General features: G+C 47.9%; 1 protein-coding gene across 3 annotated transcripts in view; it reads right to left on the bottom strand.

Moving 5' to 3' along the window:
- The window catches only part of PC (pyruvate carboxylase), a 473,075-nt gene that overhangs the window by 336,894 nt on the left and 109,504 nt on the right, over positions 1 to 26,677 (bottom strand). For all 3 annotated transcript variants that reach the window (XM_048512904.1, XM_048512913.1, XM_048512922.1), the window contains 6 exons: positions 24,130 to 24,265; positions 23,854 to 24,038; positions 16,674 to 16,839; positions 15,495 to 15,640; positions 4,442 to 4,559; positions 3,652 to 3,803 (listed from right to left, as the gene is read on the bottom strand). In XM_048512904.1, the coding sequence (XP_048368861.1) occupies positions 3,652 to 3,803; positions 4,442 to 4,559; positions 15,495 to 15,640; positions 16,674 to 16,839; positions 23,854 to 24,038; positions 24,130 to 24,265 (903 nt within the window). The remainder of the gene's footprint in view (positions 1 to 3,651; positions 3,804 to 4,441; positions 4,560 to 15,494; positions 15,641 to 16,673; positions 16,840 to 23,853; positions 24,039 to 24,129; positions 24,266 to 26,677) is intronic.

Raw genomic sequence — 26,677 nt, 5'->3', positions numbered from 1 at the left:
ATGGTCCCACCACTGCATATCTCCTGGGCTGTGATTACACCACAAAGTTTTGGAGCCTACTGTCGCTCTCAATGAAAAATTTACCACATATTTCCAGTAAATTTGTACAATCAAGCCCTGGGGTTAGTTGAAGCTTCACATGGGACAACCCAAGAGCAATATGTGAATAACCGAAGAGTCCCAGTTTGCATTGTCAGGATCCATAAACTTTCTTTGCAGTTGTTGGGGGACAACTACAGCAGAAGCGGTTTGGGGAAGGTAGCCAGGTGGGTCCGCAGTAGAAGCATTCAATTTGATTCCAGTAGGACCTTAGAGACCAACAGGATTTTCAGTGTATAAGCTTTCAAGAGTCAACGCTTTCATCGTCAGGTTCCCACAACCGCCATATTTGAAGAAGGCAGCTTTGACTCGCCAGCTTTATACCCTGAAAATCTTGTTGCTGTCCAAGGTGCTACTGGACTCGAATCTAGCTACAGTAGAAGCAGGTAACCCTGGTTTCGTTCTCTGGTCTGGCCAATGGGACAAAAGCAGAGCTGATTTGTAATATCAGAGCACGAATGTGGACCTGCAATCTGCATGCAGGGAGCTCCGCCTCCAACATTCAGACCTGCTTCTAACAACATGTACAGCTGCCTTATACTTCAGACCCATCTAGCCCGATTCCGTCTAATTTGACAACAGCTCAGTAAGGTATTGTCAGTGTGCGCTTTGTCTTAAGGTCTGGGGCCTCTCTGGGTTGCTGAATCTCACCATTCATTGCTTCTTGCTCTCTGTGCTTGCAACTATAGATAACGGCATCTCTAGCCTTCTCCGCAGTGGAAGGGGTGGTCAGATGGCTCCATATATTTCCATAGACCTTGGGAAGGGACTTTCGCTTTCCCTCACTTTTCCTGCTTTTACTTTACGTAGTTGAGGGCGGGGGAGGGAGTAGACTGCAGGGGTAATAAAGCTATGGGCATTTGGGGTGTGGGTTAGAACTGGCTTTCGATGTTCATTCCATTAACTGAGAAAATCCAGAGCCTGTCATTGAATGAACCATAGAGATGACATTAAGCCAGTTCTCCTATCCTCCCCGCATCCAACTCCATACTGATGTCAGTGGATGGAGCAAAGGGCAGGCAACAGGTGCCACCGGAGAGCAATCAGAGACCGGGGAGAAGATGAAGGCCAAGGGGACGGAGGGGACAGGCAATAGAGAGGCAATTCCGGGGTCTGATACCTGAAAATCTTATTCATTGGGGATGCCCAGGATGTGATGTGGGTCTATTCGCATGCAAAGTACCACAGAGACACAGAACTTTCCCCCCAATACTGTGTAGCTTCAGTCAAAACATTAGTCACTCTAATTCAGCCCTGCATCTTCTGAGCAGCAAAGGTTGCACGGGGTTTCAGGCAGAGGCTGTTTCTGAGCCCTGATCCTATTAACTGGAAACGCTGGGGATTGAACCTTGAGCCTTTTATGTGCACAGAAATGTAAAAATAACCTCGCTGCATCAGATAAGTCTAACTAGTCCATCATTTCATTTCAAACAGCCAGATGCTTCTGATACATCCACCAGCAACCTTCCCCTGTTATCTGTCTCTCAGAAACTGGTATTCAGACGTAAGCTACCTCTGGATTTGGAGGTTCCATTTAGCTAACAAATGTTGATACACTTTCTTTTTCCATGAATTTGTCTAGTTCCCTTTTCAAGCCATCTAAGCAGGGCTGGGAAGGACTGTCTCTTCACTGCTCACACTAGTGATGCATTATGTGATTATCTCCATTCTGAATCTACAGCTTATTGATTTTATTGGATGAGTCCAAATTCTGGCTTTACAAAAAAGATTTTCCCTATTGCTATCTCTCCAACCCATTTGCAATTTTTAAAGCTTGTCAAATGTGAAGTCAAAAAGGTGAAGTCACCCTCTCTTGGTGCTTGAAGTCATGTTGGGAGTAGGAAGAGGCGGGCTTTCCACCTGCTTTGGGGATGGACACTTTCAGTTATAGATTTTAGAAAGCTAGAGGGAGGTCAAGTTGTTACAAATCAGAGATGGGAATCTCTCTGAGGGTCTTTCCCCCATAAGACTTCTACAATTTAAATATTGGTTGAAATTCTCATATCTCATTTCCTAGTGCAACAGATCAGGTTCCAGGACCCTGACCCTCTGTGATCAGCAGTGGGGTCAGAAGACTGTGATCAGCAGTGGGGTCAGAAGACTGGATGCAGGGACGTAGGTAAGGGGTGGGGGGTTCTTGGGTTCAAACCTCTCCCATTACATGTCCAGCTTGCTTGAAACAATGCATGGAATGGAACAGCCAGAAAGCCCTCAGTCACGGAATCCACCCCATAAAAAATCTATACCTACGTCACTGACTGGATGATGGAACAGTGAGGTTCCTTCACTCTTTGCTCTTGCAGAGTTGAAGCCCCACCCCCTTTCCTGCATTTCAGAGAATACATTCTCAAAACTACCTGAAGCTCAGCAGACCCTGGCCTACCTCCAGTAGACCCTGGCCAGGAGAAACAGGAGCCTTCCATCTGCACACCTCCAGAAGAGGATGGAGACAATTGAACTCCAAGCAGTACCACACAGAGAATTAGGGCTGGGACACACTCACCTCCTGGCCATTTGCTCCACAGCAGGGCTGAAGCTTCCTGCAACCAGAGATCTTGCACCTGGCCCTTGCTAGGAGCTATCCGTTGTCCTGAAGACTACTAATCCTCATCCACGCACCTTTATTTTTATATTTATTTATTTATCAAATGTATATCCCGCCCTATCCCCGCAAGGCTCAGGGCGGGTCACAACATAAAAATATACAGTCAATAAAACTAATTGAAATAGCAATACAAATATTAAAAACAGTAAAATTCCAACACTTAATAAACAACAACAATGGCTACAGATAACATAGATCCCGGTCACCACTTCTCCCACTCCTTCCCCCTGCCTCCCTGGAGGCTGAAAGGGGATGGTCTTACATCATTCAATCCGGCTGGCTAGATGGAAAAGCCTGGGGGAACAGCCAAGTCTTGCAGGCCCTGTGGAATTGCGATAGCTTTTGCAGGGTCTTGACTTCGCCTGGCAGCTTGTTCCACCAGGCTGGAGCCAGGGCTGCAGCCGTGGCGTAGCAGTTAAGAGCAGGTGCATTCTCATCTGGAGGAACCGGGTTTGACTCCCCACTCTGCCGCTTGAGCTGTGGAGGCTTATCTGGGGAACTAGATTAGCCTGTGCACTCCCACACATGCCAGCTGGGTGACCTTGGGATCGTCACAGCTCTACGGAACTCTCTCAGCCACACCCACCTCACATGGTGTATATTTTGGGGAGAGGATGGGAAAGGAGATTGCAAGCCCCTTTAAGTCTCCTACAGGAGAGAAAGGGGGGATATAAATCCAAACTCCTCTTCTTCTTTTCTTCTTATGGAAGCCAGCCGGATGTCTCTCGAGCCAGGGATCATCAAAAGGTGATGATCCCCAGCCTGAGAGCATGAATCCTTACAGAACATGGCCTGAAGGAGGATACAGTGCCTTATCTCAATAAGGCTTCCAGGAAGCTCCTCCAAAGCCCTCCCCCCGCCCCCAGGGCTAAGCCACACAGAATCCACTCCCATCCTTCTCAGTACACAAAGATCTCTTCAGGAATGCCATGCTCTTCACTGCTCACCTGCTTAGCTAGCTTGACGGCATCATTGGTAAGCTTGGAGCGCAGTTGGGAGTCCAGGTGGGCAGCAGGTGCTATCTCCACCACCTTCTGGTGCCGCCTCTGGATGGAGCAATCTCTCTCGTACAGGTGCACCACGTTTCCATATGCATCACCTGCCAAGAAGGGAGAGAGGGGAAGTTTTGCAAGCCCTCCGGAGGAGAGGCCACTCCCACGCTCGGTGCAGACCCCGAAAAATCCCCCAGAGGAGTTGGGAAAACTTTGAAAGAGTAGCCAAGCTTTTTCCGTACAAGTGCTTTCAAGCCTCGTTCTTTGGATTACTTTATACTGCTGGGAGTTCTCCAGACACAGAATAAATTATCTGTTTTTACACAACATTCATTGCGTGGGGTTATTTTCCATTTCTCATGCCATATCAGACAGAAGTTCCCTTTCTTCGGGCACAAATGCACATTTATTTTCCTGGTGTCACTGTGCTCGTAAGATACTTGCCTTGAATGGCAGGAACAGAAAAGGTTACATACCAAAATAAATACAGAGAGTTAAGCAGCGGTAAGCTTATTTGACAGCACACAAAAGGGCCCTGACAATAGGTTTGCTGCAAGCTGGGGATAACAAAAGCATGGACGGGGAAGAATCTGGCCACGTGGTCATAGCTGCCCTGTGAATTGGCTCTCAAGCCCAGCGGTCAGCTTGGCCTCCCCTTTGCCCAGCCTCCCATTAGTATCTTTTGTTTTGCTCCAATAGTAACACAGGAAAATACACACACACACACACACACGCGCGCGCTTACCTAGAATCTGGACTTCAATATGTCTCGGCTTCTCAATGAACTTCTCCACAAAGAGAGCTCCATTCCCAAAAGCAGAGAGGGCCTCAGAGTATGCCCGGGTGTAGTTCTCCTCCAGCTCCTAAAGGGAGAAAATGCACGCACATGAACACATGAAGCTGCCTTAGTGCTTTGAGTGTGTGTTCCTGCATTGCAGGGGGTTGGATTTTCCAACTCTATGATTCTATGATTCTATAATATCTTTGGTCCATCACGATCAGTATTGGCTGTTGTGGGTTTTTAGGGCTTTGTGGCCATGGTCTGGTAGGTTTTGCTCCTAATATTTCACCCATATCTATGGTTGGCATAGATGTGGGTGAACATTAGGAGCAAATGTTGTCCACAACAGCCAGTTGATTCTGGCCAGGAGAGCCTTAGCCAATACAAGGTCAGTATTCTCTAAGACAGGCAGCGACTTTCCAGGGACTTGGGATCTCTCCTATCACCTCCTACCTGATCTTCTAACTGGAGATTCCAGGGACTGAACCTGAGACCTTTGACATGCAAAGCAAGTGCTCTACAGCTGAGCCACGGCACCTCCACAATTGTTGTGTTAGCTATATTGGCATGGACAAAAAGAGAGGTGGGAGGGAAGGAGGCTCAGGATAGCCCAGTCTCAGAGGCTAAGAGGGGTCTGCATTGGACAGGAGATCACCAAAGAAGACTCTATAGAGGAAAGCAGTAGCAAACTATTTCCTCACTTGTCTTGAAAGCCCCTTGCTGGGGTCGCTGTAAGTCGCTTGTAATTTGACGGCACTTTACACAACCCAGGGAGGGAGGTGGTGTCCCCCTCCCTTCCGTGTGTGATCCTCAGAGCTCTCCTCCACAAGAGCCATACCTGGCTGCCCAGGTATCTCCCTCGCCAGTGTCTCCTAAACAGTTCCCTAAGTTGCCCCCTTCCTTTTCCTGCCTCCTCCTCCAGACTTGAGCACAGGCTACCATCTCAGGGGAGGAGCTGCGGTTCACAGGCCAAACATCTGTTGGGCGCACAGAAGGTCCCTGGTTCGATCCCCAGCATGGCCAGTTAAAAGGATCTAGTTCCGTGGTGGCGAACCTTTGGCACTCCAGATGTTATGGACCACAATTCCCATCAGCCCCTGCCAGCATGGCCAATTGGGGGGGGGTGATGGGAATTGTAGTCCGTAACATCTGGAGTGTCAAAGGTTCGCCACCACTGATCTAGTACTTCTCCTGAGTTGCTGGAGAGCCACTGCTTGGCATGAAGATGGTTCAAATCTGGTATTCCCAGGTAAAATATCTTAGGTATCAGAGGAATTGGAGACTCTGGTAGGCTCTTACTGGTCAGAGACAACAAGGCTGTGCTTGAGGGCCAAGACGATTACACTTCTTGCTCCTCTCTTCTGGGACTGGCTGTTCAGACTGATCAGTCTCCTGCACTCTCCTCCTCTCCACAGTTAGCCTTCGATTCAGCCCCGCTATCATCACACTGGAACCCCAGCATGAATCCTGTCTCTGCATCTCAAGATCATAGGAAGGTGGTGTAACCCTTGAGCTCAAGAGCGAAGTCAACAGTTCTGCCAAACAGTGATTTAATTTTCCTCTTATCACAAGATCTGTTATCGGCTTCTGAATATTTCAAAGAGGAATAACCTCTAAACCTCCAAATGGCCTGCGTCCTGCATCACTGAAGGACTGTCTGCTCCCACAGAAACAGACCCACTTGTTTAGATCCTCATCAAGGCCCTTCACTGGGTCTCCCTGCTGGAAGAGGTGAAACAGACAACCTCAGTTGTGCCTGGATGGATCAGACCATTGGTCTATCGAGTCCCACATCTTGTTTTACACAGAGGCCAACCAGTTGTCCTGGAGGGTCAACCAACAGGGTATAGAGGGCAGGATGTTCACCTCCTGGTACGGGTATCCAGGGGCTTACTTCTCTGAGGCCTCTTCCACACATGCAGGACAATGCACCTTCAATCCACTTTCACAATTGTTTGCAAATTGATTTTGCTATTCTGCACAGTAAAATCCAGCTGCAAAGTGCATTGAAAGTGGATTGAAAGTGCATTATTCTCCATGTGTGGAAGGGGGCATAGACATTACCTATACTCATCATGACTAGTAGCCATTTATGGACCTCTCCTTCTTGAATCTATCTAATCCCCTTTGAAAGCCAATGGCCAACAATATATCCACAATGTTGGTAGGAGTATTTCCTTTGGCCACAAGGGCCATCAAGTCCAGCCCCCTGCTATGCAGGAAGACACAATCAAAGCACTTCTGACATATGATCATCCAGCCTCTGTTTAAAAACTTCCAAAGAAGGAAACTCCACCACTCTCCAAGATAGTGAATTCCACTGTCAAACAGCCCTGTCGAACAACTTAAAAAGTTCTTCCTTATGGGAAATCAAATCAAATGTTTATTACAGTCATAGACCAGCATAAGATAAATTAAATAAAGGATAGTACACAAGGGATAAAACATACTGAAACAGTATACATCAGTACGAAAAAGGGGTCAAAACTTAAAAGGAAAATAGGTATTAGAAGAGACTAAAATTGTTATATTCAACTTTGTAGCTATCAAGTCACTAAACCTACTGTGTTACACAGACTATCCTGTGATGTATTTTGAGGTCTGGTTGTTGTGAGTTTTCCGGGCTGTGTGGCTGTGGTCTGGTAGATCTTGTTCCTAACGTTTCGCCTGCATTTGTGGCTGACATCTTCAGAGGTGTACTGCAGAGAGAAGTCTGTTATACACTGTGCCCAGTTATATGTCTGGACACAGTGTATAACAGACTTCTCTCTGTGATACACCTCTGAAGATGCCAGCCGCAGAAGCAGGCGAAACGTTAGGAGCAAGATCTACCAGACCACAGCCACACAGCCGGGAAAACTCACAACAACCAGTTGAATCCAGCCGTGAAAACCTTTGACAATATTTTGAGGTCTGTTATACATGCACACACTGTAAGTTATATCAGGACTGGTGTCTGTAAGCAACACAGAAATATAAAACTGTTCTGTGTGATGTGGAAATCTATACGACAGTGGCAAAATGTAACTAATAGGAGTATTTTTGCAAAACTGAGAGTGGGGAAGCACATATTCAACTGTTTCTATGTGCTCAGATCCAGAGGGACATTTTCTCTCCTGATAAGGAGTCTTCCTGTATTGGCAGAGAGGAGGAGGCCCTGGCACAGTGCCAATGTAAAGGTCCTCTGTTGTTTAGGCACTGATGCTTTAGTTAAGTATGCCATGGGAGAGATTGAATATCTATTAGATGCACTGGCAATAAAGGTTGGGGAGAGGGAGAAAAAATATCTCTTACTGTTCTGACAGGGGTTGGGGTCTTTATTTTCTGACAGTCACCACATTTCGAAGACTCTCTCCCCCCGCACTAAGAGGTTGGCCTGAAATTTGGGTGCCAGCCAGTAACTTTCTGAATTCAGCTTGCTTTGCGGAGTTCTGGAGAGCGGCCACGTTATCGGCCCTGCTGAGTTGCGGCCAGTCATTGTTGTCTTGCTTCTCTAATTCTCACCTTTTAAGCTGCTGGATTTTAATATTATTCTTTTACACAACGTGAGCTCTTCTGAACTGTAATTCCTAGGAAAGCAGGACATGGCCGCTTTGAAGCAAGGACAAACGGAAAGGTTTTTAAGCACTTTAAATGCACCCTGTCTCCAAGGGGAGGACCATGAGGCAACATTTACAAAACAACAGGGCAGCGGGTCGATTGTAAAGGTTTCAATGGTGTTGATGGGAAGGGCAGCCGCCTAACCTTGAGTACATTCCACAGCCCGGGCGATGGGCCAGCTTCATCGGCGGAGACTTTATCTCTGCGCGGGAGATGAGGTCTCCGTTCCCATGTAGGAAGCCGGGAGGGGGATGGGATGGATAGAGTTATAACCTGTGCTTCTGGCGGGAAGTGTCATTCCTGCCACTGCATGTACTTGAGCTTTCTAAGATGTCTGAATAAACGGTCTTTTTCACCAAAGAGCCTTTTATTTCTGCTTCTATGGAATTCCTTACATTGTGGCAGGAATCCTAATTCATCTATATCCCTAGTGCAGTGGACCTCTGGTGTCTTGGCATGGAGAGGTTGAATAAGTTTCTGGGAAGGCTGGGTGCGGTAGCCCCCCAAAGAGGGCTCCAACCTTTCCCCTTCTGGATCTGGAGGAACCGGCGGAGAACGGGTCCTCAAGCTGGTGACTTCCTTTCCGATCACCATCGTATCAGCGCGAAGTCTTCCTTTACTCCTGTTGGAGCGAGGGACGTGATTGCAGCGACCATGAGGATTTACATGAGTCGTTTGGGCTTCGTCTATGGATGGCCTTAGCCTGTGGATCCGGATCTCTACCACGTTTTAAACTGGATTACAAACCTCAGGATGCAACCTGTCATGGAGGAGGCGGGCTGACCACCTTTCATGCGGCTTAACCCAGGAGTCCGTTGAGCGGATTCCTGGACTGCGTATTTTGGTGATGCTCCCAAAGAACCACGGTGGGCACAGCACTGGGGCCCGGGTCGAAGGACACTGGGACTAAACCTGGGATTGGGAGAACTGTCCGTGCCGTCTTCGATCGGACCCCCCCCTGGATCCTGGTCGGCGGCTGCACCTGAGAGGTGCCCCAGGGGAACCACCGGTGGCTCGGTGTCTCCGATGTCACCGGCTTCCAGGCGGTATCGAAGAGTCCTGGAAAGCCTGCACTCCCAGCGGATCTAAGTTTCCTCTCCCATCGGCGAAGAGAACTGGGATGAGGAAGTGGGCCGACTGCGTAGATGCCCAAGAAGCATGGACCCGTGGAGCGCCAGCTATGGGAGGAGGAGCGGGCACAGCTCACAGCAAATGAGCCAAACCTGCTGAGGGACGGGAACAGCAGCGCCAAAGAAGTCCAACTTCGAGTTGGACTCGAAGAAGCCAAAAGATGCGGCTTCCAACGACAATATGCGCCCAGGATCTGGGTCCAGTCCATGATCAAGGTCCTGGAACACTCAAACTGGATTTACAGCGGCCTTGGCGTTCAGGCGCTTGGCGCACGCCAAAGTGAGCTTACTGCAGCTATTAGCGGACTGACGTAATTGGCTAAGTGGGCGAGAAAAGCAGCTCTGCATGCACTCAGGGATGCATTGACCACTTAAGGAGAGAGAGTTGGGCTGCCTTGAGAGGAAACTGAGGGAAGCAGCAGACCAGGAAGCCCCAAGTTGGAGTTCTCGCTGTCGCTGATACTGCCCGGCGCTTAAGAGGAGCAGCAGCTGTTGGGCCCTGCCACCTTCCAAGGACCAGCTCCCACCCGGAACGCCAGCGTACCGGCATTAATACCGCCACCGATTCGGCCTCCGTGCGGCAACCGTTGCCGGCCTAGCCTGCTCAATATAGATCGCAGCCGCCTGCGGTAGCGCAAGAGCGATGGAAAGGGTTACTACGGGCCCTCGATACCTGCCCGTTTCGGGATGGGACCGCTTCCAAACTCCCCCCTACTTCATCTTACCTTCGATGCGCGGAGGACACTAAGTGATGATTTATGCGATCTGAGCGAAAAAATGCGGACCTTCGGCTCAGTCCTGGATGGGGCAGCAGCCGACTGGTTTGTGACTCTTTGACGGATTTTTTAAGATGAAGACTCTCGCCGCGGTGCCACGCATTCCTCAACAGCCTTAAGCGCCGTAGCGCTTCCAAGATCCGAGCGCCGAAAATGAAGCTATCAGCACCATCAAAATCTATTCCAGCAGGGCAACCGCTTCGTTGCAAAATTTGCCCGTGGAATTTTCGGTGGCGGGCGGCTGCTCTGACTCCTCCTGAGTGGCCACGGAGGCATGAAATGCGAATACTTCTCGGATGCTGTTGGCGGCAAGCTGCATTAAGCGGTGTTTTTAATTAGGGTTCCTCGCGACTGTTGCTGATTGGATCCAGTTAGGATCCCAGGTGGCGCCTCGCGGAATATTTCGTGCGGGCCATGCGCTACCAAAACCTGCCACTGCGCCCACCAAGCCAAGCCCAGCCACCTAACCGACCACCTCTGAGCTGCCGTCGCCGACTGGGATTGTGTGTCTTTACTGCGAGGACCAGGTCATCCTGGCGCCAACTGTCGAAGAAACAAAACCAACGCTCCAGCCACGCTAACCCCATCTGCCAAGCCACCACGCCGAAATCAGGGGCCGCCCGGCGGGGCTCATCTAAAGCGGTCATCGGCTAGCGAATCCGGAGTGGAGGGGAAGCAGCTGTTTTGCCTGGCTTCAGCCCCCAGGGACACGGGTCCGCCTCCTGACGCGGTGAGTGAAGGCAGGGCTCCCATTACTGTCAAAGCGTTTCATGGCCAACCCAGCTTAAGCATACTCGCGATTATAGCCTCATTGCCCAGCGGATTCTGGCTGCTCCATTGCTTAATGCGGCCCCAGGTGGCAGAGGAGCTAGTGGTCTGGACCAAATTCCTGGCTAAGCCCATACCATTCACCCAAATGGGCGGCAGCCCTCGAGAACGGTTACGGACCGCCCAGTTCAAAAAAACACAACCCGGTTCTGGGTGATTCGCTATACCGACCATTGGGAGAAAGTGGATTTTTATTTTGAAGCCAGTATCTAAACACTCCATAGTTCTGGGCATGCCATGGTTATTGTTGCATGAACCAAAGTTCATTTGGAAAGAAAGGATCTTAGAATTCACTGGCCACTCCCTGCGGTGAACACACATGAATTGGGGGGGAAACTCAGCTTCTCCTGACACACCCCCTCTCTGGCTTCATCAGCGATTGCTCCCGATTCTATTGGCATCCCAACGTACATTCAAGATCTAGCCAGAGTTTTTTCAGGGAGTTAGCAGAGAATGCGTCAGTTGCCACCCCATAGAGACACTTTCACTGCAAAATCGTTATACAGCCGGAAGCTTAACTGCCCAAAGTGGGAATTCTACCGTATATGAGTCCCAATGAGGAGAAGGAACTGCGTGCCTTGGACAAGAACCTCGCCATTTCAGCGGGTTCATCTGTGAACTACCAAACACACACACACGCTGCTCCCGTTTTGTTTGTAAAAAAGAAAGATGGGTCTTTACGGCTTTGCACAGATTATCGAGGTCTCAATGCAGTCTCCCTGTCCAATAAATATCCTTTGCCTTTTGGATCAAGGACCTCTTAGGATGCATTGGGCAAGAGCGATCTTTACTAAATTGGACTTGAGGAAGAAGCTTACTACAGGGTCAGAATTGCTGAAGGCTATGAACACTTGACTGCGTTTAACATACAAAGTTTGGACAGTTTGAATACTTTAATAAATGCCATTAGGGTTAAAGTGGGGCCCCGGGCTTTATGGCCCTTATCGAACGGTTCTCCTAATGATTTATTGTACAAGGGAGTTGTGGTATGCTTAGATGACGTTTTAATTTATTCACAAACCATGGAAGAGCATGAAGCATTGGTTCGGGAAGTATTGAGGGGCGCTTTGCTCAACAACTCTCTCTTTGCCAGCTTCTTCCAAATGCTATGCTTCCACCCAGACCTCTATTGGACTATTTGGGTTTACCGGATCTCACTCGAGGGCTTAAAATGGATCCTGCTAAAATTGTGCTTGGCCTCCATCAATGGCCTGCCCCACCAACCGTAAAGAACTCCAATCTTTTCTGGGTTTTGGCTAATTTCATCGCGTCGACTTCTTACAATGCCCACCATTAAGCTGGACTGAACGGCTCTCCCTCCTACAGACCTCTTACGCACTAAGGGTAAAGATCCACTGTCCATGAAGCCTGATTTACTTTCCTGGTCTGAAGAATGTCAAACAGCCTTTCTAGCTCTTTTAAAGTCTGCTTTTACCGCGAACCCATCCTAAAGCACCCCTGGCCCAGATCTCCGTTTGTGGTTCACGTGGATGCCTCAGGACAAAGCTTAGGGCAGCCCTGTTGCAGAAAAATAAAGATGGTAGACTGGTTCTGCATGTGCTTATTTGTCAAAGAAATTCTCGGTGCTGAACTCAACTGGACTGTGGGGAGATAAAGGAGACTACTGACCGTCAAAGTAGCACTCTCCACTTGCGCCACTGTCTGGAGGGGCTAAACACCCCTTTCTAGGTTTGGTCGGATCACCAAAGAACCACAGCGCTCTTTCCACCCCCCTCAGGATGTCATGCGAAAACAACTCCGTTAGACGTTTCTTTTCTCGCTTCTCTTTCACAGTCCATTTTTTTCCCGGGAAAACCATAATAAACTGGCTGGCAGCTCGCCTACCCGAGGAGGGGGGGGTGGAGCTGCCTTCACGAGACATTCCGCGCACTGTTCTCTCTCCCTCCCAGTTGGGGCTGGCTGTCACCCGATCTCAGGCGTCCACTCCCCTTCACCGCCCATTCCCAGTCTCGTCTCTCCTTTCTCACGGGGAACTTTCGAGGAAGCGGGGCTGCCTGACCTCAGCTGGAGGAAGGTGACTCCCAATTCGCGGTTGGAGAATGGAGTTTCATGGTGGGGGAGGTTGGCATCTGCTCCCTCCGCCAAGCGGGTTCTTAGCGAAGCCTGCCGCGATCGCCCTTCGGCTGGACATTTTGGCTTTCTGAAAACTCTGCATTTGGCCGCCGTCCGAAGTTCTGGTGGCGCTGCAATCATAAGGACATTGAGGCATATATTAAAGGTTGCTCTGTTTGTGCAGAAGCCAAAAACATTCCAGGAAAGCCGTATGGACTGTTGAAATCATCTATCAGTGGCCTCCTTCCTGGGAAATCATCATCTCCATGGATTTCCATTACAGATTTACCGAAAGTCATGGCAACACGGCTCCATGGGTAGTGGTTGACTTATTTTCTAAACAAGCCCATTTTATTCCATGTGCTTCCATCCCTCCGCATCCTAAGTAGGCAACGGCTGTTCATTCAACATGTTTACCGTCTACCTCCGCCCGTTAAGGTGGTCTCCTAACCGCGGCCCCAATTCATTTCAAAGTTCTGGAAGCCTTTTAGGAATTTGTTAGGGGTCAGCCCGGCGATCGCCGCCCCTACCACGTTCAAAGTGGCCCGGTGAGTGGGAAGAGAAATCGAACAGAACCCTAGGAGCAGTATTTACGCGTTGTATAACCCTGCTACCACCAAGACGGGTAGTGCGAGCTCATTCGTTTGCGAATGCAGTACTTCTATAACAATGCGGTTCCTTAGCAATGCAAAGAAAACCCCCTTTGAAGTTGTGTCCTGGTATCCCTTCCTGCCGTCAAGCTGCGTAACTACCGCAGCAGCTTTGGATCCTCCTCCAGAGTTTCAACAATGGATTTCATCCTAGCGAGGGGTGGAAATGGGGTCCAGAACGCCCACAACAGGCTAAGGACTCCTGGGCAAAGCTGTGTAAGCGGATAAGCACCGCTCGGATTTCCCTCTCGTGGTAGCGCTTTTGGGTGTATTTGTCTACCAAAAATCTCATAGAGAGGCGTGCATAAATTTGTTACCAAAGAGCTAGGCAAAAGATTAGGTAGGACCTTTCTTCCTATAGATTACTAAAGTGATTAATGATGTCACTGCCCGATTGGATTTGGCTCTAACTCTCTTAGTAACATTCATCCTGTCTTTATTCCAGTTTTACTCAAAGGAGGCTCCTGCCTCGATGCCTGCAGCGCGACCGGCGTTGAGGGACCCCAATCGACTATTATTGATGGCTACAAGCATCTACGTAAATTGACGCCTATCCTGGACTCTCGCTTTAATCATGGCGCTTTGCAATATTTAGTCTCTTTGGGGGGGGGGATATTCCTCTGGGTATAATCAATGGGGTTTATGGTTCCGAAAATATTGACGCCCCACCCTTGTTTCTGCTTTCCAATCAGCTTTTCCGCATAAACCTGGGGGGGAGGGTCTTCTTTAAGAAGGCTGAGTGTAAAGGTTTCAATGGTGTTGATGGGAAGGGCAGCGCAACCTGACGCGGAATTACATTCCACAACCGAGGCGATGGGCCGGCTTCATCGTGCGAGATATCTCTCGCGGCGGAGATGAGGTGAGGTCTCCGTTCCCATGGGAAGCCGGGAGGGGGATGGGATGGATAGAGTTATAACCTGTGCTTCTGGCGGGAAGTGTCATTCCTGCCACTGCGTGTACTTGAGCTTTCTAAGATGTCTGAATAAACGGTCTTTTTCACCAAAGAGCCTTTTATTTCTGCTTCTATGGAATTCCTTACCCTGATCTCCCCTCCCAGGAGCCAGAGGGAAGATCCAACAGCACAGAGGGCCAAAGCAACAAGGAAAGAAACACGTTCGTTCTCTATTGCAATGGTTTTTTTTGCAACTACCACATTCCTTCCACTGCACTGTCATCTTCCTTTGTTTCCAGCATGGTGTAGTAGTGGTTAAGAGCAGGTGCGCTATAATCTGGAGAACAGGGTTTGAATCCCCGCTCTGCCACTTGAGCTGTGGAGGCTTTATCTGGGGAACTAGATTAGCCAGTGCACTGCAACACATGCCAGCTGAATGTCATGATGGTGCCATTGGGGGTGGGGAATTGCTTTCACTTTTGCAGGTGGAGTATTACCACTTCTAGCTGTGGCCTTGGGGTTCTGCGGCTGGGAAGAGCCTCCAGGCCAGACAATGTGAAATGTCTGCTTCTCGGGGGGGGGGGGGATCTTACATTCATATTATCAAGAGTTTGGCACGGTTTTCGCCTGAATTCTCTTTCTATGTTCCAGACATGTCTTCAATAAAAGCCTTGAACCCATCAAGTGATTTATTGTCTGAACAGGGAATCTGACATTGGGTTACCTTGGGATAGTCACAGTTCTTTGGAGCTCTCTCAGCCCCACCCACCTCTCAGGGTGTTTGTTGTGGGGGGGGAGGAGTTTGTAAGCCCCTTTGAGTCTTCTTACAGGAGAAAAAGGGGGGATATAAATCTAAGTTATTATTATTATTCACTCTTTCTGCATTCTGGCATGTCATGCCTTGTTTTCATTTGCATTGCTGCCTAGGTCTCTAAGCCTAGTCCTATTGCACAATTCAGTGGAGATCTCAGCAGTGTAACTGCTGTACATTCTGCAAACCACCTTGAATCTTGGCGAGACTGGTGGGCTATAAGAGAAGGGAGCAAATAAATGAAGGCCCAACTGTACCTCATAGCTCCGCACGACTCGCATCCCCCGTCCTCCTCCGCCATAAGCAGCTTTAAAGATGATGGGAAAGCCATAGGTGTTGGAGAATTCCTGAGCTTCATTGAGAGACGAAATGGGGGCATCTGTCCCAGGGACTACAGGCACACCTAGAAAGGGAAGAAGCAAAGATTCAATGCTCTCCATACAACTGCTGCTCCATTCTGGAAATCTGCTTTCACCCTCTTCTCTGCATTCTTTATCACTGAAGGTTGCCTCTTTGAGCTACACTACTCCCAACTTTATACAGTGCCTATCAAGCAAGTATAGGTAGGTGGGGTTGAGAGAGCTCTGAAGAACTGTGACTAGCCCAAGGTCACTCAGCTGGCATGTGTTGGAGTGCACAAGCTAATCTGGTTCACCAGATAAGCCTCCACAGCTCAAGTGGCAGAGCGGGGAATCAAACCCGATTCTCCAGATTAGAGTGAACCTGCTCTTAACCACTATGCCATGCTGGTGTTCAGGACATCCTGAACAGCACAACAAACTATTCTGACAGAGGAGCCAAGCCACAACAAGCAGTTATGCCTAGCCAGATGAGTCCCTATTCTCGGGTCATTGGATTCTGGCTCGACTAAAAGCTGCAATACACCCTCTGGCCATCTGCAATGGTGGCGCTGCAGAGAAATGAGCAGTTTCCTCAGCTCACAAACTGCCCTTGCTCAGAAAGTACAGACCCAGAGCCCCTGCTATGAGATGCCCCCACTCCCAGTATCCAGAGCCAAGACAAAACATACTTTCTGAAGGACCTGGTGGTCTTGGTCACTTAACCCCACCTCTCTTACTTTAACAACCCACCTTTGGCCAAGCCCCTTCTATCTAGCCCAGATGTGAAGCAATAAATAAGACACTTCTATGCATATCCAAAATGGCTCCCATCCAACATGAAGCAATTACTGTATTTCCTGGTATATTCAGAATGATGAAAAATCAGGGCTTTTTGCCAGGCCTGATAACCTGCTCCTGCCTTTAAAAATTACTTCAGCACTGGGCTATGAATACACATAGGTGAGGGGCAGTCTTAGCTCCTGAACTGATTGTAGCCTTTCCTCCCCCACGAGAATCTTGCCTCATTATTGGTCAAGGCACAATCGCTACTACCAATCAGGCACAGCCCTTGCTCTATAGCGGTGCAACTCTTACCTGCGCTGATGGCGATGGCGCGGGCTTCAACCTTGTCACCCATTTGGCGCACCACCTCAGGGCTGGGCCCAATAAATCGCACACCAGCCTCAATGCAGGCCTGGGCAAAATCTGAGCGTTCCGAGAGGAAGCCATAACCGGGGTGGACAGCATCCACTTCGTTCTCCTGGAGAAAGCAGAGATGGTACATTAGAGAAGGAAAAACAGGGGGAAATTGGGAGAGAAACAGAAATCTCTGTCAGTTAGTGGCAATGTGGATGCATACATCTGATGACCCAGACTCTTTTTCAGCACTGGACCAGGGCACATCTCTTAGGGGGACATGACTGAGGTTTTTAACATCATAGTGAGGAGAGCGGGAGCAGCGAGAACTTTTTCTCCTTCTATAATAGTAAAATCCAGGAGCTTCATGTGGCGTTGGCATCAGGCAGACGCAACATGAGTTCCTGTTCAGATGAGGCCATAAGTCATCTATGGAGTTCACGGCCACTGGAGGTGGTGCTAGCGTTAAGTGTATTTGGCTTTAAAAGAGGATTAGGCAAATTCACAGAGAAGGGAAAGTTCATCAATGGCCGTTAGTGATGATGGATAAATGGGATCTCCATGTGCAGACATAACAGAAATCTGAATGGCATTTTTACAGGGACAACAGGATAGGCTTGTGGCCTATCCAGAGGTAGAAGAATGTAACAGTAGAAGAGCCCTGAAGGATAAGACCTGTGCTGTATCTAGTTCTGCATCCTGTTTCACACAGTGACCAACCAATAATTATGGAGGGCCAACAACAAGTCAGCTCTGACCTAATTGGTTCATTGATCTTATCAGATCTCAGAAGCTAAGCAGGGTCAGCCCTGGTTAGTATTTGGATGGGAGACCATCAAGGAAGTCCTGGGTTGATACGCAGAGGCAGGCAATGGCAATACCTCTTTCTGACTCTTGCCTTGAAAACCTTACAGCGTTGTCATAAGTTGACTGCAACTTAACAGCACAGTCCAACAACAACAGGGCATAAAGGCCAAGGTCCCCCTTCATACTACCTCCTGGCACTGGGTTTTAGAAATTTCCTGCCTATGAATAGGTATTAAGCAGGTCCTTTGTAAACAGGATGGACTTAGACATTTATGTCCCATTTTTTCTCTCCAAGAGAGACTTCAGGTGGTTTACCACATCATTCTCCCCTCCTCCATTGCATCCTCACAACAACCCTGAATGGTAGGTTAGATAACAGTGTGTGACTGGCCCAAGGTCACGCAGCCAGCTTCCACGGGAGAGTGGGAATTCAAATCTCTGTTAGTCTCTTAATTCAAAAACCCCATGGGCACACCATAAGATGACTGCAACTTGACTGCAACTTGACAGCACTTTACATACATACACTCTCTCTCATGGAGGGATGTCGTAGTTTTGTTATTGATTGCTAGATGGAGTGAGTGACAACTGAAGGCGGTGGCAACCTATGGGAGTCAAATCAATTGTTTGCCCATTTCCTTGCCCCCTATCCCTTGTTAGGTGCCACTCTAACAAACTCTGTGTTTTATAGTGGAGTGTTGATACTGTATGCTGTTGTGATGCCTGGGCTCTGTTGGTGGGTTTTCAGTCAGGTCTATGGAGAGGTGTATAGGAATGGCACTTTTGATGAGTCCATTTGGACTAAACTATTGATGAGACTCTGAATGGCTGCTGTATCTATCTGTCTTTTATGGACAATTGTTTTATTGTTTTATTGTTTTATTGTATTTATTGTATTTTGGAATGCCAATAAAGGCTATCATCATCATCATCATCATCATCATCATCATCATCATCATCATCATCATCACTCTCTCTCTCTCAGGTGTGCAGAAGGAAGAGTGGAGGCAAAAATCGGATCCCCTCCCAGAGACACTCACAGGAGGAAAAATGTTGCAATGAAGCATAGTAATAGGACTAGGATTACAGTTAAAAATAATTCAAACCAAAAGCCAATCTAGCACCTAGGATAGAAGAAGAGTTGGTCTTTATATCCTGCTTTTCTCAACTGTAAGAAGTTTCAAAGGGGCTAATAACTCCTTCCCTCCCTCTTCCCACAACAGACACCTTGTGAGGTAGGTAGAGCTGAGAGAGTTCTCAGAAAAACTGTGATTAGTCCAAGGTCACCCAGCAAGAATGTAGGAGTGAGGAAGCAAACCTGGTTCTCCAGATTAGAGTCCACTGCTCTTAACTACTACCACGCTGAAAACAACCACGCTGAAATCAAGGAGTTGAGGAGGAGGGGAACCAAACTAAGAGTTTGGCTGTTATCAAAGCAGGGCCAAAGTTCCTTCAAGGTTCTGTTCATTACATAGCAGCAAACTAACAGTTGTGCCACTGAGGACTGGCTTCTCAACGGGGTAAATTCTGACTATGAATACACAGAGTTGCATTCAGCAGCTCCAGGGAAACAAATTAAGTGTGCAAATGTCATTGTGATGCACATCACTTTCACAGAGCAGTAGGCAAATCTCTGGACTTAAAGAAGGGGCAGTCTCGCTTTAGATCCCTCTGGTGCCACAAAGTTTTGTGAAGCTGTGGAGCTTTAAACCTGGGATTTGGACCCCCCACCTCTCAGCCTTTGAAGGGTAGTGGTGAAAATAGAACTAATCATATACCTGACCCTGAGTTCTTAGGAGAAAATGTCAAATGCAAAGCCAAAACAACAGTGATCATCTAGAGCTTTGGATGATGCACAGAAGGCTACGGGTTCAGGGCCCGACTGGCACAGATTTAATAGCTATTTTGGTCCTGTTGTCCCAGTATAAGAGGAACCAAAAGAAATAAAAGTTATTAACAGTAGCTTTTCCCTCCTGGCAACAGGAAACTTTGACTTATCAGTTAGCAAAGTCTCTTCTGCTTTTGTTCAATATCTCAACAATGTAGCAACACTGAAGTTAAGCTCAGTCAATTGGCTGAAGAGGCTGATGATCAATCAACTACAAACAAATCAAGAGATGCTGTGGCAGGGTGGTCAGGAGATTAACAGCGCAATCCAAAACAGGAGTTATTCCAGTCTATGCCCATTGAAGTCAGTGGGCTTAGACTGCAAGTCATGACCCAGGGTATCCTCAGTTCAAATCTTGCCTCTGCCACAAAGACTCCAGGTGGGCTTAGGCAAGCTGCTCACTCTTAAGAAAGAGTCTTCAGCAATCATGGGGAGAACCATTCTGGCCTTTCTGGGATATTGCACAGATTATTCAACGCAACATTACTGGCACACTCAATATGGTTGAGCATAGTTACAAATTACATGATTCATTGATGAATATGCAAGAAACACAAGTAGAGTGCCAGCATGGGGAATAGTTAGACTAGTTAGACTAGGATGTAGTAGACCCTGCTATGAAAGGAGAGCTCAGTGGTGGAGCATCTTCTTGGCATGCAGAAGGTCCCAGGTTCAATTCCAAGCATCTCCACTAAGGATCAGGTGATGGGAAAGGCCTAGTGTTGAGACCCTGGAGAGTAGCAGCCATGCTGAGAAGACAATACTAAATTTTCAGCGTATCGTCAAAGGTTTTCACGCCCGGAATCAACAGGTTGTTGTGGGTTTTCCGGTCTGTGTGGCTGTGGTCTGGCAGCTTTTGCTCCTTTCTGTGCCACGGAGAGAAACACACCATGATGTGGGGGTTGGACTTGATGGCCCTTGGGGTCTCTTCCAACTCTATGATTCTATGACATACCATTGAAGATGCCAGCCATAGATGCAGGCGAAACGTCAGCAGCAAAAATTACCAGACCGTGGCCACGCAGACCAGAAAACCGAATATTGCATTTGATGGACTGATGGTCCAATTCAGTATAAAGCAGTTTCATGTGTGTTCGAGCTCACTGAAAACCTGGAGTCATGCCCTCTCGCAACCTAACTCACTTCACAGAGTTGTTGAGAGAATAAAATGAAGAAGGCAGAACCATGAATGTCTCCCTGAGTTTCTTGAAAGAAGGGCTGGATAAAAACATACATTGTCCCTCCCACATTGTGAAATTTAGGAGCACAGAGCCCTCCGCAATGTGCACAGCTGCATAAAACAGATGCCACCGCCTAGCCACTGTCTTCCAGTGTGGTGTAGTGGTTAAGAGCAGGTGGATTCTAATCTGGAGAACCGGGTTTGATTCCCCGCTCCTCCACCTGAGTGGCAGAGGTTTATCTGGCGAACCAGATGTGTTTCAGCACTCCTATATTCCTGCTGGGTGACCTTGGGGGAGTCACAGTTCTTTGGAACTCTCTCAACCCCACCTACCTTACAAGGTGTCTGTTGTGGGGAGAGGAAGGGAAAGGAGTTCATAAGCCACCTTGAATCTCCTAACAGGAGAGAAAGGTGGGGTATAAATCCAAACTACTACTCCACCCCTCCACTCCGCTTACCACCTGCACTCCCAGTTCTTGGGCAGGCCCTGTCTTCGCTGACTGATCCCCTGCCCGTCAGTCCCTGCCTCCTCTCCACTCTCCTCTGCGGTGAATCGGGGCTGCTCACCCCATGGTCAGGTTGGCAGCATCCAGGGGGTCAGCAGGGGCTTGCCGTTCCACACAAGGCTGGTGTGGGAAGGGTGCCGACTTTCTACCCATGATCTGGAAAGTCGCAATGCGGGAAGAATGACTGTACTAGAAATATCTGCCTCTGATGCATCCAGGTTGCAGATTTACAAATGTGGGGCTGCTCTCATGCCTCATTTTCATTTCCAAACCACACAGAAGCCTCCACCAACAGAAAACCAGAAAACCCTTCGTTTCCACCCACTGGCAGAGCCATAAAGTGAACCCGCAGGATTGGATGGAGCCCTGGTGAAACTCCGTCCGCCTCTCCCTGCCCGGCAAATTAATCTTTGTGCTAAGTATTTCATAATTAACGAGGCAGTGCTCCGGCCATACCGCCATCAAACAGAGACGATTCCAAGCCTGAAAAGCCAGCTCCTCGTTAGCAGATCATTTCCTCACTGGCTTTGTTGGGAACATGAAAAGAGAGAGAACAAAGCGGGCCTGGGCTCGGCAGCTAATGCATGCCTTTTGCTTCCAATCCGGCAGCCTCCGATTGATTTAATGAACAGCTTGCGAAAATCAGAAAGAAGGGCTCTTCTTTACATGGGGCTTGACAGGGACCCTGACACCATCCGTTATGCTGATCGGGAGGCAGTTTTTATCAATAAGGACCGTGATCAACTGGCATCGGATCATGCATTGTACATCAAAGAGATGGAAAAATCAATGACCAGCAGCTAAGGAAGTAAGGTGCGAGCACACAGGGCGCCTGGCTCTTCTTTCTTGCCCACAGCTCTTGCAACCTACAGCACATCATTGATCCATCTTTGGGTTGTCAGCTACTTGCATCTCCGCTGCCCTGCCAAACACGCTACTTCCTACTAGTGTCCCCAAGCTCCTAAGTCTGCCTCTTTCCTTCTATCTCAACAAGGCTTCCTGGGGAGGAGATACAAGGCTTGCAACTTTCGCAGCAGCTACACTGAACCGTCAACGTTCTGTGACAGATTCACACCTCTCAGTATTCTGAAATGTCGATGAACATTCCGTAATTTCAACAGTTTGGCCAAGAGACAGATTAGCAGACGTCATGCATAGATCAGCAAACCTGGGTCACCAGGGTAAGAAGCCAAAGATGCCAATAATGGGTCAGAACAGGGGATGGTTTCTGCTTACCGAAGGAGTCATTATGGCTTGCTGGAAGTGATTCTGGTAAGCCTTAGATGCGTTTCCATTCAATCTAACCTCAAAAATCGAGAAGGTGTATTTATGCTAACCCTACAGTGATAAATGATGAAATTGTGATTTTATTTTTTTTGCTAGTTGTGAAACAGAGAGCTGCTGTGGTCCCATGGCTAAGGGACGAAGCTATGAATCATAGCATCTCACATCTCACCTCTGCCATTAAATAGTCAAGATACAAACTCTAAGCTTCCCATCTGCGCCTACTTTAGATTATCATGAAGAAGAAGAGAAGGAATTCGGATGTATGCCCCACTTTTATCAACCTTAAAGCATATCAAAGTGGCTTACAAACTCCTTTTCTCTTCCTCTCCCCACCACAGGCATCTTGTGAGGCAGGTGGGCTGAGAGAGTTGTGAGAGAACTGTGACTAGCTAGCCCAAGACCACCCAGCAGGCTTCACGTGGAGGAGTGAGAAAACAAATCCAGTTCCCCAAATAAGAGTCTTCCGCTCATGTGGAGGAATGGGGAATTGAACTCAGTTCTCCAGATTAGATTACACACCACTCTTAACCCCTCCACAACGTCGGCTCTCCTCCCTACTTTAAAAGGTTGCTGTAAGAATTACAGAGAGATGGGATATGAAGTCTTGAGGAGGATCTATGGCTCAGTAGTACAACATCAGCTTCGCATTCGGAAGGTCCCAGGTTCAGTCCTCGGCAGTTCTAATCAAAAGGATCAGGTGGCAGGCAACGTTAAAAGAGCCTAGAGAGCCACTGGCAGCCAGAGCGGAAAACACTGACCTCGACTGACCAATGGGCTTATTCTCTGCAAAACAGCTTCATGTGAAGCGCTTGGAACATTTGAAAGCAGCACACAAATGCTTCACATCAATGTTGCTTGGGAGCTGAACTCAATGGCTTTCATGTGGGTGGCTAGATGCTTTTAACGCTCCCACTGCCTGGAATACTCCAGCATTACAGGCCAATGTCAGGTCTCGGGACTGGAAACAATAAGCGGACCCGTGATGTTGAATCAGAAGTCTCTACGGATCCCAGCAAGTACCTGGCTTTGGCAAAGCCAGTTCTGCTGAGCTATGGAAACACAGTTGTCTTTATCCCCTAGAATTCCTGTCAGAAATCCCCCTCCTGGATTCTCACAGAATGTGAGAAAGTTTCGTTGGGGAAAAAAGGAATGTTTGGGAGTGGAGCATATCAAGGCCTGCGCAGTGATAATCCCCAGCCACCTGCCGCCCTCCCCTGCTGGGAAGGCGCCAGGGTTGCCTCTAGTTAGCTACAGTTGCAAGCATCAAATAAAAGCAAGAGTATACAGAGAAAGATCCAGTAACTTATCAGAGAGGCAGGGTCAACTCCCCCCCGCCCCCCACACACAGGAGTGAATCTTCGCCCCTGCCGGATCCCTTTGATGGCAAGTGAGCGCACCCTGACACCCAACAGCCAAACGCTGATAAGTTAAGCTTAGAACATCCAGCTGTGGACTGCACTTCCTTCTTACCTTGGCAACTTTAATGATGTCTGGGATGTGCAAATAGGCCTGGACTGGGGGAAGCCCCCGGCCAATGAGATAGGCCTCATCTGCTTTCTGCCTGTGCATCTGACCCGTGTCCTGCTCCGAGTAGACAGCCACCGTCCGGATGCCCAGCTCGGTGCATGCTCGGAACACCCGGATTGCAATTTCCCCTGGAACGCACAAAACAAATCACATGAGAGGTGCGACAACCAAGAGTAGTGGTGCCCCACTGGGTCAAATCACGTTCCCATGTCATCTTACCTCTGTTTGCCACCATAACCTTCTTGATGGGCTTGTATTCCACATGCTGGGTGCTTTGGAAAGCAGCAGGGCATGCCGAGAGGCGCTTGAGGACCAGGAAGGTCAGCCTACCCTTGGCAAAATGCAACGGTAACATCTGCAAACACAATGGAAAGATCACTTTCAGGTGAGTAGCCAGGCTGGTCTACAGTAGAAGAGGTTGATTCAAGTCCAGCAGCACCTTAGACACCAACAAGACTTACACCCCCAAAATGTTGTCAGTCTCCAAGATGTAAATGTATAATAATTCTAGGGAAACTTGAGGGCAGTAGGAAAAGAGGAAGACCCAACATGAGATGGATTAACTTTATAAAGAAGGCAATGGCCCTAAGTTTGCAAGGCTGTTAAGGATAGGATGCTTTGACAGACATTAATTCATAGGGTTGCCATGAATCGGAAGGGACTTGACAGCATTTAACACACACACTCACAAGGTGTTATTCAATATATCTCAAGGGAAAAGTCAGCAACCCTGGGGCTTGGAAGGAAGGAAGGAAGGAAGGAAGGAAGGAAGGAAGGAAGGAAGGAAGGAAGGAAGGAAGGAAGGAAGGAAGGAAGGAAGGAAGGAAGGAAGGAAGGAAGGAAGGAAGGAAGGAAGGAAGGAAGGAAGGAAGGAAGGAAGGAAGGAAGGAAGGAAGGAAGGAAGGAAGGAAGGAGCGAGCGAGCGAGCGAGCGAGCGAACGAACGACGTGTGTGTTTTTTAATGAATGTGTACCCATCACAGATTTCTTTCCTTTTTTAAAGTGTTGCCTTTCTGCATAATACATTTTGTATCTCAGTTTACCAGGCAAAAAGCTTGAAACTGCACACTGTGACTTTTGACATACATAGTTTTTGCATATAACCTTATGCAAGCTCAAAACAAAGGCCAACAAACATAAAATATATCTGGACTCCATTACACCATAGAGTTTTCTTTTCTTGAATAACCTTAATGACCGATGACTATGAATTTCAGGACCATTTCCGTAAATCTTTTAAGTTTAAAAAAATTAACATGTAGGAGTCAAGTTTGCAGCTACTAATTTGGACACCGTTTAGATCTGTATCAAAGTGTACTGTGTTAAAGCAGCATATGGAAATGAGCACTGCAACTCTGGATATTTAGTGTTATCTTTAGTTAACACCAACATGGTGTCGTTTTCATTTACGCCATCTAATATATGACACGCATTGTTGTAGCACGGATAATTCTGTGATCTTTATTTCCTCTTTGTACTCATTTAAGCATCTAAATAAATTGCTGCATTGTGCTTAGAAAAATGAACAGCCAACATTATATGGTCTGTGTGCTTTTGTAATTGAATCGGTTTATCATGCTTCAACCTGTACTTCCTAACTGGATCTGCTCATCATCTTTTATCCTACACTTTCTTGGATTAGATCTGATTTTACGCCAACCTCACTTTGCCTATCTATCCACATCTAAGAGTGATTCTTTAATCTTTTGATCGGATCTTGTTCTAAAGTGGGTGCTCTCTGTAGTATCTCCCTCCTTCCTGTTTGGTTACATTAAAAATATATGTTCTGAGACTTTCAAAGGTGCCCCTGGATTCCACCTTTGTTTTTGCAGCGTCAGAACAACACAGAGACCCCACGGGGAACATTTTCTGCTTGCAGAAGAAGAAGAAGAAGAGTTTGGATTTATTTCTCCCTTTTCTTTCCTGTAAGGAGACTCAAAGGGACTTACAAGCTCCTTTCCCTCCCCCCCCCCAAAAACAAACACCCTGTGAAGTGTGTGGGGCTGGGAGAGCTCCAAAGAATTGTGACTAGCCCAAGGTCACTCAGCTGGCATGTGTTGGAGTGCACAAGTTAATCTAGTTCACCAGATAAGCCTCCACAGCTCAAGTGGCAGAGCAGGGAATCAAACCCAGCACTCCAGATTAGAGTGTACCTGTTCTTAACCACTACACCATGCTGGCTCTTGTAGCTTGGAGTGCAGATGCATCTGCTTCATGGATGCACACTCAGGGCATCTGATGACGAGCACTCCACCACACAAAAGCTTGTGCAGGAATGAATTCTGTTAGTCCCAAGGCACCAGTGGATTCCTGTTTTATTTTTATACACGCATAAATTCTGAGAAAGTGCTCAAGGCATTTGATTAATTAATTTACGTTATTTATAGCCCACCTTTCTCACTTGCACTCAAAGCCGTTTACACAGAGAGAGTCAATACAACCAACAGGATGGGAGATTCAGTAAACACTACAATAGAATTAGGGTTGTAAAACCAAACCGAAAATCTATACTGAACTGAAAAAAGGCATAAGTATTAATGCACCCTGTTAGATGATGCAAAAATTACCTAGTAGGATCCTAGCTTCAGCACACCTTAACATAGTAGTATAGGTCACAGTTCATACAATTTATCCAAGTAACTTTGTAAATAATTTAGAACAGTACAATTATATTGCCTGTGTCATCATTTACTAGCCGAAGACATCTAAGAAGAGTTTGGATTTATATCCACCCCCCCTTTCCCTCCTGTAAGAAGACTCAAGGGGGT

The sequence above is a fragment of the Sphaerodactylus townsendi genome, linkage group LG01, assembly GCF_021028975.2.
Source record: "Sphaerodactylus townsendi isolate TG3544 linkage group LG01, MPM_Stown_v2.3, whole genome shotgun sequence".
In the NCBI taxonomy this organism is placed as follows: Eukaryota; Metazoa; Chordata; class Lepidosauria; order Squamata; family Sphaerodactylidae; genus Sphaerodactylus; species Sphaerodactylus townsendi.
This window is presented reverse-complemented; position numbering and strand designations above follow the sequence as displayed.